The sequence below is a fragment of the Lactuca saligna genome, chromosome 6, assembly GCF_052625555.1.
Source record: "Lactuca saligna cultivar CGN05327 chromosome 6, ASM5262555v1, whole genome shotgun sequence".
Taxonomy (NCBI): Eukaryota; Viridiplantae; Streptophyta; class Magnoliopsida; order Asterales; family Asteraceae; genus Lactuca; species Lactuca saligna.
The window spans coordinates 111,505,207-111,517,755 of NC_136422.1; the positions used below are offsets into that span (position 1 = coordinate 111,505,207).

The 12,549-nt window shown below is 34.0% G+C and overlaps 1 protein-coding gene across 1 annotated transcript; it reads left to right on the top strand.

The window, feature by feature from the left end:
- The first annotated feature begins 9,167 nt into the window (after nucleotides 1-9,167).
- On the top strand, nucleotides 9,168-12,239 carry LOC145003340 (zinc finger BED domain-containing protein RICESLEEPER 1-like). The gene is made up of 2 exons (XM_078962472.1): nucleotides 9,168-9,463; nucleotides 9,732-12,239. Exon 2 carries the CDS (start codon nucleotides 10,859-10,861, stop codon nucleotides 11,843-11,845), a length of 987 nt encoding a protein of 328 aa, XP_078818598.1. The 5' UTR covers nucleotides 9,168-9,463; nucleotides 9,732-10,858; the 3' UTR covers nucleotides 11,846-12,239.
- Nucleotides 12,240-12,549: the final 310 nt, after the last annotated feature.

The following is a 12,549-nucleotide window of genomic DNA, read 5'->3' on the forward strand; positions in this document are numbered from 1 at the left end:
GTTACTACTATCGAAGAAACAGGACCAATAGTTGCTATAACTGGCTTTGTTGTTGGAATCCTTGAAGGAAATACTTTTCCCACTACTTTTACATCATCACCTCCAGCCTTCGAACCTTCTCTTTTCCTTTCTCCCCCTTGCACCCCTGTACTAGCAGGTGGGGCATTTGTTGTGGGAAGAAGGCTGGATATACATGAAAGAGGAGCCAATTGTTGAAGAAGTAAGGCTTCGAATTGAGAAAACTTTGTGATAATATCTTCTAAACATAACGAATAAGACGAAGCAGGTGTTGAAGATAATGGTTTGAGATCCTTTAAAGTGTGAAAACTTCCATAAAATTCTTGTTTTCAGTTGTAGAAAGTTGAGCTATTTGAGGACTCAAGCTTTCATACCACATGGCAAATTTTGTTACAGCATCAGAAATGATATCCACCTTTTGAATGAGAGATGCAAATTCGGTGCTAACAACTGCAATCTCTTTCTCCATGTCTTGACGAAACTCTTGGAGTTTCAAATTCACATCTTCTCTCACTTTCTTAACATCTTGAACAAATAAAACATGACGTTCCTTTGACACCAATTTTAACTCTTTCAAATCACCTTCAAAAGTAGACTTCTGAGAATTTACCCTCATCTCATTGCTATGATCACAAATATCGATTTTCTCCAAGAGACGAGACTCAAAATCTTTTATCATTCCCGAAACTTTTGAAGTAATTCTCCCTTCAAGCGATTTTAATAGACCATAAACTTATAGACTGGTCACTGAATTTCCTCCCCCAATATCTGCCTGTGATTGAAGAATTGAATTAAGCTTTGTATTCAATATACTGAACTGCTTCATGGTCATTAGCATGTGATCTGGGAAATCAGTTTCTTCTTCATCAAACGCCAAATTTTCAAATGTCCCTCCAAATCCTTCTGACTCATGCTCAGTTTCCATAAAAGAAGAATCTTGAATTTGTGAAGTTGTGGTGGGTGGATCAGTCGATTGTGAAGAAAAAAGAGATGCGATTGGTTGTTTGATTATGTTTTCGAAGGTAGGAGAATCAGTGGTGGAAGTAGTAGGAATGATAAGTGTGAGTTATAGAGGTAAAGAAACAATAATATTTGAGGTAACATATGAAGTCTTACCTTGGCCATCTTTATGCGAAGCATCCTCACCCAAGATGACATTTGCATCCGTATCAGATACGTTTACAAGAATGTCAGAAGTTCATGTGTCCTTAGAAACTGACTTGGCAACCGAATCTTTGAGTGGAATAACATCTGTTAGTGTAGGAGTAGAAGATTCTTCGTGAAGATTGGCTTCTGGAGTTTATGGAATTGTTTCATTTTCATCAGCAGTAGACTCATAGGAAATGATCATTTTTCTTTTCTTCTTCTTCTTAGAATTATGTTTGGCCATATCAGTCACCCTTCACTTCTTTGAAGATGGTGAAGTTGGTGCAGGAATCTCACGAAATAGAAGTCCTTGATGAGTAACATATGTTTTTCGGATAACATTCGTGAGTGGAGATCGACTCATATGTTTGGATTTCATTTTTATTCTACGAAAGACACCAGTCTTCAAAGGAATGATTTCTTTTTGGGTTGATGGTGTATCAGTAGTTGAAACTTCTGGTTTTTTTGGCCCTTCTTCTGTGATCAGTAACTTCTTCGGACTCTTCGTAGATTTAGATTTCTTAACTTGTTTCTCCGAAGAACCAGCAGCAGTCCTCTTCGAACATTTGGACTTTGTCTCTTCTTCTCTTGCCAAAATAGTTCTAGTTTCAATAGTGGTATCGATTGTTTACAAGTATGTCATCGAAACTGTATTGGTAGGATCAACTCGTTTAAGCATTGCACCGGGAATACGAGCAACAACTGGAAACTCTTCAATATCATCAGTTGCATCCTTCAGACAACTATACAAATGGAAAACAACTTTTTCTTCATCTGCAGGAACCAGAATTCCCTCCTTCTCATAGAAATATTGTAGAATCAAGCTCCAGTATCGGGCACACGAAATGCCATGAAGATCATTCGTGTTTTCAATACTCTTCATGAATTCTTTCCATAACTGAGTAGAGTAATCGACTTAAAGATCATAATATAAGCCTGCGACCATGGCATAAACCTCCAATCTCCCCTTGTCCAAACCAACGATTCTTCCAGTTAGACACCTCATGAAAATGCCAAACAAAAAATTCCAATCACTTGGAAGACCCGACTTCTTGAAATTACATATCTTTAACAATTGGGGTTGATGACCCATTTCATTGAACATATGCACAATTTGTGGGAAGGTAAACTTGGCATATGGTGGAGAATTAGGGATATCGAGGATCTGACAGAAAAGCTTCTTTGAGAGTCTAACCTTTTTATCAGTCACCAAATTAAACATATCTGCATCCAAAGATTTCGAATAAGTAGTTGTTGATCCAACTTGAGATAGCCATGAAAGAGGAATAGAAAACGAGTTGAACATGGCTTTTGATAGTACAGAGCTTTTTAGAGCAACAATTAGCATCTTAAGTTCTTCCGGATATTGAGAAACATTCGCCTCGACTTGATAATTTGTACCCTGAATCTTCATAAGTAGCTACGAGGTAACATCATATGTGGTGTGAGAAGGAGTTGTATCAGGATTAGCAGTCTCCATTGTTAGGGTTTGAGAGTTGGATTTTTATCAGAGAGTATTTGGGAATACTAAAGCGTAAACTGATAATGAACCCTTGAATCCCATTTTATATGTAACTCTTGATTTTGAAATCAAAGCAGGATAAGCATTTAATGATCTGTGATGTGTCACCGAGTAAACTGCGTCATGATGATGAAAAAGTAACCATGCGTGATAAAGTAATTGTCACGTCTCCTCAAAACCCACACAGAATACAAACAATCCCCTCAAACAGGCTGGATTGTTTGCCCCAATGGAATAGTAACCATCGTAACACTTCGTATGGAAGTAAGGCTTTTTTACTTTTGGGTTTCAAAGTCAAGTCATTTTCCAGTTTCTTGAAATCATCAGCCTGATTTGGTGTTACTCAGAACCTCAAGGATTTCATGTAACTAGTGTTTCAAAGAATATAGATGAGAAGCAATTAAAAAAAATTGGATATTCAGTGATGTCAAAAATTTAATTTTACACGAAGGCAGTTAAAACCCCGAGAAAAGATTGATTCATTAATGATCAAGAGAGATAATCAATAGCTTGTGTGTTTTCCCGTGAATTACAATCAAATACTTGTAAATAAGTATCGAAGGGCTTCTTTTAAAAGGCTTTTGAGGTGGTTTAATGAATTTCGTTACATATCAACCTAAACAGGAGGTGATTAAGTGTAACAGAAATTACTTGTTTGACCAGTGTAGCCAGTGACAAGTTTGCTTTGAAAAACTTGGAAGTAACATAGAATTTATGATAAAACTCACACTGAAATCATATTCAAGAAAAAAAATTATTCTGGATCCTGTTGGGTAACAAACATCGTGGGTTTCGAATGTTTGATCAAGACCACTCATAAGAAATGAATATGATTTGGAGTTTCGAATGAAGGTACATAAACAAATGTTTCGTTAAAGCCTGGAACATAGTTCCCCATCAATTACTTAAAGGTTGATTCATTTGGGTTTCACTTTCATCACGGTCTCATGATATCTGATCATAAACACAGATGTGTGATATGTCTAGGTTTCGATTGGTTTGATCACAAACCTATTGTACATATGTCTTCGTGTGTGATAGTGTAAGAACTTTGAGATGAAAAAGATCGTTATAAGAAGGAACATGTACCTCTGTTATTTTGGACCAAACAGTAAACTCTTAACTCATGTGAGAAGAATCAGGTTGCTCAGAAGACTAATGTGAATTCAAGCCTGATTGGGAAGAAATCTTCGTATGAATTTTTCATTAAGGCTTTCGAATATGGAGTCAATTAGAGGCTTTAGTCAACATGTTATAGCTTGCTTCTAGGGACATCTTAACTAGTTCAATGTGAGTGAAAAATACCTGACCCTAGAACTGTGATCACTGCTCCAAGAGATTAAGTATAAAACATTGCAACAGACAACTAAAAAGAAAGAAAGAACAAAAATATTTTTGTTGTTTTTTATTTTTTTTTTTAAAAAAAAAAATCTTTTTGTTATTTTTGATTTTCGAAAATAAAAAAAAATGTATTTGTTGCAAACATATGAAATTTAAAACACTCAAAAAAATGACAATTATACGAATTTGAAGGATTCGAAGAGGTGACTATGAACAGTAACCTTTTTCTTTGATGACGTGTCTCTAAACCAACTCTTTTTGACCATCAGTCTCCTTTTTCGCATGAAACATAATTTCCATCGATCATTCCAAGTCCTTCCAAAATTCTCACGAACGATTTTTCATCTAATGGTTTTGTGAAAATATTAGCTAACTGATGTGTCGTTTTCACAAAATGCACTTCAATATTTCCATCTTCCACATGATCCTTGATAAAATGATAACGAAGAGCAATATGTTTACTCTTCGAATGCTGCACAGGATTATGACAAATTCTTATAGCACTTTGAGAATCACAATATAATGGAATCTTTTTCATATTAATTGCATAATCTCATAATTGACTTTGAATCCAAATTATTTGTGATGTACAAGCAACAACAGCTACATATTCTACTTCAGCAGTTAAAATTGAGACACATGTTTGCTTCTTCGACTGCCAACTCACCAATTTGCCATCAAGAAATTGACAACCACCACTTGTGCTTTTCCTATCAAGACTGTAGCCTCCTAAGTCTGCATCTGAATATGCTTGAACAAAGAACTAAGTTTTCGAAGGATACCATAATCCTAACAAAATTGTTCCTTTAAGATAACGAAATATATTCTTTACAGCAGTGAGATGTGGTTCTCATGGATTTGACTGATACCTTTCACAATTACACACAGAAAACATGATGCCAGGTCTACTAGAATTAAGATAAAGTAACGAACCGATCATGCTTCTGTAAAGAGCTAGATCAACTGCAGGTTTATCTAACGAAGGTGTCAGCTTTATGCCAGTTGCCATTGGAACTCGTAATTTTGTACTATTCGTCAATCCAAATTTCTCTAGCAAATTCTTTGTGTATTTTTCTTGATTAATAAAAATACCTTCTCTGTTTTGACGAATATTCAATCCAAGAAAATTATTGATTTTTACCATCATGCTCATTTCAAACTTGTTTTTCATCAAATTTTCAAATTCACTTGACAAGGCAGGGTCAGTTAAGCCAAAAATAATATCATCAACATAAATTTGAACAAGCATTAGATGATTCCCAACTTTCTTTCGAAATAATGTGGGATCAACTGATCCTTGTTTAAATTTAGATTGTTTCAAAAATGAAGTTAGCATTGCATACCATGCTCGTGGTGCTTGTTTCAAACCATAAACTGCCTTATCTAAGATACAAACATGATCAGGATGTTCTTCGTTAACAAAACCTGGGGGTTGTTCAACATAAATAGTTTCTTCAAGCTCTCCATTGAAAAATGCACACTTCATACCTATTTGATAAACATCGAAGTCTTTATGAGCTGCATAAGCCAAAAATATACTAACAGCCTCGAGTCTTGTGATAGGGGAAAAAGTTTCTTCATAATCTATTCCTTCTTGTTGAGAATAACCTTTAACAACAAGCCTGACTTTGTTTCGAACAATGTTTCCATCTTTTTTGGTTTTATTTTTGAAAATCCATTTTAACCCGACAATCGAAACATCATTTGGCTTAGGAATTAATCTCCAAACCTTATTCCGTTCAAATTCAGACAATTCAGATTGCATTGCAACAACCCAATTGTAGTGTTCCATTACAATCTTAACTATTTTTGGTTTAATTTTAGAGATAAAGACATTGAACATGCAAAATTCTTGATGAGTATTTAATACCTCATTCTTCGCACGAATTTGAGATCTAGTTAAGACTCCCTCTTGTGGATTACCAATTATTTGCTCCTTCGGATGATCTATTGTCCATTTTTCCATTAGTGGATAAGCGGAATAAAATTCCAAAGGTGCATCTTCGCACAAATCATCATGTTCTGAACCCGCCATTGAACATGCATCATTAAGATCATGAAAATCTTCATTTTGTTCAATTTTCTCCCCCTCAACATCAGCATTCACTCTCTCATTATCCCCCTCAAAAGAATGCTCCCCCTCAACAATAGTGTTCGAATCCAAGTGCTCCCCCTCCACTGGATTAATATGCATACTTTCGTCCAATGGTTGATGATGTGATGTCGAACGATCATTGAACTTCGTTGATTCAAGAATGTGATTGTCATTGGCATTGACTTCAGCATCAACAACCTGATCTGAAATTCCGAAAATCATATCATAATCAATATCCAATGGTTGTAAAGGTTCAGATTCGTCAGGAATTTCTTTCAAAATAGGATGATTTTCAAAATGTTTTTCAGTTTGTTTGATATAATAATCATCAAATGTAAGATTGAATCTTTCTTCCACTTTTCGTGTTCTCTTGTTTAGCATTTGATAGGCGACTGAATTATGCGAACTTTTCTGTTTTGAGTAAAACGTGCAGTGGATATAGCTTCAGCCCAAAGCTATTGTGGAAGATTCGCATATGCCAACCTTGTTCTTGCGGCTTCGCATAGAGATCTATTTCTTTGTTCAACAACCGTATTTTTTGTGGTGTATATGGAGATGAAAAATTATGTGAAATTCCTTTATCAACTAAAAATGAATCAAGAACATTGTTCTTAAATTCAGTTCCATGATCACTCTTTATTTTTCGAACCGTCTTCTTCACCGTCGTTTCCATTTTCTTGATAAACTCAATCATGATTTGTGCAACTTCATATTTAAGCCTGAGAAAATAAACTCACATGAATCTTGAAAAATCATCAACAATTACTAAAATGTATCGTTTCTTGTTGAGAGTAGATACAGTCGATGGTCCACACTAATCAATGTGTAAATGTTCCAGAGGTTCAACAATCTTCAAATCAATTGTGATTAGATGACCTTGCTTATGTTGTTTTCCAACTTCATAAGCTGCACATAGAGAATCATTATCAAATTTAAGTACAGGTAAACCTCTTACCAAATCTTGCACAACAAGTTGTTGATATTTTGAAAGTTGAGATGAGAAAGTCTTTGATGCCAAAGCCAGCTCAGATCTGATGTCGCTTTCGAAAGTAGACATACAACTGGTTTTCCCACAATTAGATTAATGTCTAATGTAAACATATCACCTTTTCGTTTGGATTAAGCAAGATTTCGTTTGTGTTGACATTCGAAATAATACTTCCTTCTTCGTTGAAAAGTACTTGATTACTAGTGCCCACCACAAGTTGCGATACACTTATCAAGTTGTGTTGAAGACCTTCTACATAAGCAACCCAATTCACTGTAATTGACCATTCGCTTATTTTTCCATATCCTTTGATTTGACACTTTTGATTGTTTCCAAACTTAACCACTCTAGCAAACTTCAAGTTTCGAAAATCTCGCAAGTTCTCCTTCTTTCCAGTCATGTGACGAGAATAACCACTATCAATGTACCATTTGTTATCGTATTGTTTGTCACAAACTACCTGCAATTATTAGAAATTTTAGGTACCCAAGGCTTTTTGGGTCCTTGGTTATTATCTTGAAACAAAGAATGAATCTTAGAACCGATAGCCGATGTTCGAACTTATGTTTTGATCTTATCAATTAAATCAACATCATTTTCTAAAGATATGGAAAGTAATTTTTCGATAGTTTCGGATTTTCACTAGATTGCACAACGGGCTTCTCAGTTTTTGTTACTCTGTTGATTGATTTCTATCTCTGAATTGGAGTATTCGAATCTTGTGAAGATAAACTTCCAGTTGAGGACTCATTCAAATACTTTTCATAGGCTAATTTGATTTGACCTTGAGTAAACTTTCCAGATAGAAACCTTTTACCTTGTCCCTCAAGTCAATAATTCACTAAATGAACTTCTTATATTCCTTTTTTGCTTGAAACTTCTGTTGGTTTTGTGATTAAAGAATTTGGAAAATTTGGCTTTTGTGGTGTAAATTTTGTTGATGATTTGAAAGCTTCGTGCAAAGGTGGTTGAGTATTCGATGATTTTCGAACATTGTTAAGTTTTCGATCATTCACAACTTTTTGTGAAGGCTTATACTTTCGAATGTTTTTAGGTTTTCAAACATATTCAACCTTATGATTAATTGGAAAAGTATCTATTAAATTCATTGGTTGATGAAAAGATGTGTTTCTTAGTTTTCCTTTGAATATTCTCTGTTGAACACTCGTTGATTTTGTAACATATGTTGAGTTGGATTTTGAAACATTGTTTTTCGTTTCTGAAACTTTTGATTTGGTTAAAGAAAATTTTTCCTTAGACACAAGTTGCCAAAGAATTACCTTTCATGCTTTTCTCTTTGAAACTTTATGATTTATCGAAAACTTATCAATAAACTCTTTGAATTCATTTAAATTAAGTTGGAGTTGGACAATTGGAGTTGAATTAACAACTTCTTTTGTAACAACTTCATTTTCCTTTTCAGATTTAACAACCCATTTTTGTTTTGGTTTCTGTTGTTGAAAAACATACAAATTTTTAGTGAGGTTGTTTTCAACAATATTCTGATTTGCATAGAACCCTTTGTCTGTGGAACGTTTGTTGTCCTCTTCGACCAACTTGTTAAATTATGGCTTTATATTCTCTGAATTTCGAGTGGTGATGAATAGGGGTGATCGCGGTTCGGTTTGAAACCTTGAAACCGGCCAAACCGGTCATCGGTTTGGTTTTACGGTTTATAGTTTTCTCTATGGTTTGGCTTGCGGTTTTGAATTTTTCAAACTGTAGTGAACGGTTTGGCTTACGGTTTTTAATATTTCAAACCGTATAAAAACCGGATCGGACCGTAGAGTTTATATATATATATATATATATATATATATATATATATATATATATATATATATATATATATATATATATATATATATAAATTAATATCTTTTATATATAATTAATAATTATATTTTGTTATATTATATACTAATTTTTATATATAGATATATCAGATAATAAAATTAAAACTCAATTCAGCCCAATCTTAACTTCTAACTCTTAAATGGATATAAAGCCCAATTGAAATTAAAGAAATCTCCGATCCAAAGCAAATAGAAGTCGAACAAGTCAGTACTACTACTCGGTATTCGGTAAGGTGAATAATGTCAAACAACGAAACCTAATCGGCCATCGCAAAGCAAATCGAAGTTGACTTTCTCACTCATTTCTACTTTCGATCTTCATCCACAGAGGCAATCGTCACTGTCGTTGGCTCGTAGAGAGTCTCGCCTCCGCCTACAACAACTTGTCGACTCACCACCTCCGCTACAGTTGCTCCGCCTTTGGCTGCAATAGCGTCCACCTGCAAGGCTACAATAGCTAATCTTCCAGCTTACAACTTCGGTCATTCTCTATTAAGGTATGTAATATTCTGATAAAAGCTAATATACCATTACTTCTCTTCCATCTTACAACATCACTGTTGTTTTTATTTATTGAAATGGTTAACAAATTAAGATCACATATTCACATTTCTAGAGCATTATTAATTCGTTTTTGTTGATTAGAATGGTTAAAATAAGTGATGGTTGCGTTTTTTTGGGATATTTTTCAACTGTTGATCTTTGGTTATGTACTTATGTTTGATCTGATTTCCTGTTTGCTGAGTTTTCACTGGTTTTGTCAAGTCCTTAAATGGATAAAGATAACAACACCATTCCTGTTAGTGAACCTGTGAACATCGATGATGATGATGATATGGAAGAGATTAATGTACATGATGTTGATGTGGAGCAAAATGGAGGTGCTCCTGATCATAGCCAAAGAAAGGGATGAAATCAGTCTATTGTTTGGCAACACTTCAACAAGCCGGATCCAATTCCACTTGAACGAGCACGCACCTCATGTATTCACTGTAACAAAAGCTATGTGTATGAACCAAGTCAAAATGGTAATAGTGCTATGTTAAATCATTTGAGAAAGTTATGCAAGTTTGATCCACTTAAATGTCAAGTAGATAAAAAACAAAAAACTATAATTTTTTTTTGGAAAGGGTAAGGATGGAAACTTACAATGTGGTCGTTTTACAAAGGAATTGGGTAAACAAGCTCTTGCTACAATGATTATTTTTGATGAACTACCATTTAGATTTGTTGAAAAAGAAGGTTTTCGTTACTTTTGTAGTGTAGTTCGACCGGAGCTAAAGTTACCGAGTCGGATTACAATTGCTAGAGATAGATTGCCATTATATGTGGAAGAAAAGAATAATTTGAAAGAGCTTTTACGAAAATCTTCACAATCTGTTTGTCTTACAACTGATGCATGGACTTCATGTCAAAACGTCAATTATATGGTTTTAACAGTCCATTACATTGATGTAGAATGGAAATTGCAAAAAAGGATTTTGAATTTTGAAGTTATTTCTAATCATAAGGGTGACACAATTGGTAAAATTGTTGAGATTTGTCTAATTACATGGGGTATTGAGAAGGTTTTTACGATCACTGTGGATAATGCAAGCTCTGATGATACAACTATTTCCTTTCTAAAAAAGAAAATACAAAATTGGGGACGTGCAGTTTTAGATGCTCAATAATTGCATATGCGTTGTTGTGCTCATGTGTTAAACTTGATTGTGTGTGATGGGTAAAAAGATTATGATCCTGCAATTCAAGTTATTAGAAATGTTGTGAGGTATGTTAGATCCTCGCCTTCAAGGTTGGATAAATTCAAGGAATGTGTGAAGATAGAAAAGTTAAATGTTACTAGAACTGTTTGTTTAGATGTTTCCACTAGGTGGAATTCGACTTACTTGATGTTGGAGTTGGTTTTGAAGTATAGAAAAGCATTTAATCAGTTGGAAGAAGATGGACATTATGCAAGGTTTTTTAATGTGGGTCCTAGTAGCTTGTTAAATGAAGTAGATGCAAAGAAAAAGTATGATGTCACTAAAGTCGGGCCACCTAGTGATATTGATTGGGATGTTGCACATGCATTTATGGTTTTTCTTAAGGTGTTTTATGAAATGAAAAATCGGTTTTTGGGGTCTTTGTATGTAAATTCTAGTGCTTACTTTTATGATATGTGTTCATTGCATAGCTATATTGTTGAATGCATTGAAAGTGATGATTGGCGGGTGAGTTCAATGGCTACGAATATGAAAGCAAAGTATGATAAATATTGGGGAAATGCAGAAAAGTTGAATCCTTTATTGTATGTAGTTGTTGTTCTTGATCCTCGATACAAGTTAAATTATGTCAATTGGAGTTTGGAAGAAATGTACCATATTGGTGATATTGCATGTGACTTGAAAAAAAAGTTAAAAGTCACTTTGACTCGACTTTATGACTTTTATTTGGAAAAAAGATCCTATACATGCCACAAAATTCTTCTTCAAACAAGAATCATAACAAAAGAAAAGTTAATGAGAATCTTAGCATACAAGAGAAGCGTATGCTTAAAATATAAGGCATATTTGGAAGATGAAAAAATAGGAGAATTGAGTGAGCTTGAAAGATATTTTTCAGACAATCAAGAGCCAATTTATGAGTCATTTGACTTGTTGGATTGGTGGAAGACAAACGAAGCAAAATATAAGATTTTGGGAAAATTTGCACGGGATGTCTTTGTTGTCCCAGTTTCTACAGTTGCTTCAGAATCCGCATTTAGCACGGGCGTAGAGTTTTGGATTCATTTAAGAGTAGTCTTTATCCTAAAACAGTGCAAGTGCATGTATACACACAAAATTGGATTCGGGGTGTGTTTAACAAAACTGCAAAAGTTTGTTATGAAGATGTTTTGAAAGAAATTGAAGACCTTGAAGAAATTGAAAATGGTAAATTTTCAAATTTTAAAAAGTTTTATATTTCTCTTTGTTGTTATTTTTAACAAAATATAACTTGTATTTCATATTTTGCAAGCAAACTTAATATTTGCACCGACAATATCGATTGAAATGTACTTTTCTTATCATGGTTTTATATTGAACTTTTCATGTGATGTTTTAAGATTGAGTCTTTTGGAAGCGAGCTTGCGGATAATGGAAAAATATTTGTTGTTTTGTGTGTATTAATCTAATGTTTGATGTAATGGAACAATATTTGCTATTTTCATTTACTGTTTTTGTATTGTTTTTAGGTTGCATGAATTGCTACAAATGCTTGATGTAATAGAACAATGTTTATTGTTTTCATTTACTGCTTTTTATTTATTGTTTTGGTAGTTTTGACAACTTTAATATTTTAGTTTTTATAACAATTTTTGGCAGTTTTGACAACTTGAATATTGCTGTTTTTTTGGCAGTTTTTTGACTGTTTTTTGGCAGATTTTTTGTTGTTGTAATAATATGGTAGTTTTTTTTAACAATCCAACGGACTCGACTAAAATGGGCCTAAAAACCCAAACCGTGAAACCAAACCGGAACAAAACTGTTAGTAACGGTTTGGTTTTGTTTGGTTTTAATTTTTAAACGGTTCGGCTTTGGTTTTTGCTTCAAAAAAACCATAA

Coding starts and splice junctions, on each gene's coding strand:
- LOC145003340 (XM_078962472.1), top strand. CDS start 10,859: ATGTTGGAGTTGGTTTTGAAGTATAGAAAAGCATTTAATCAGTTGGAA.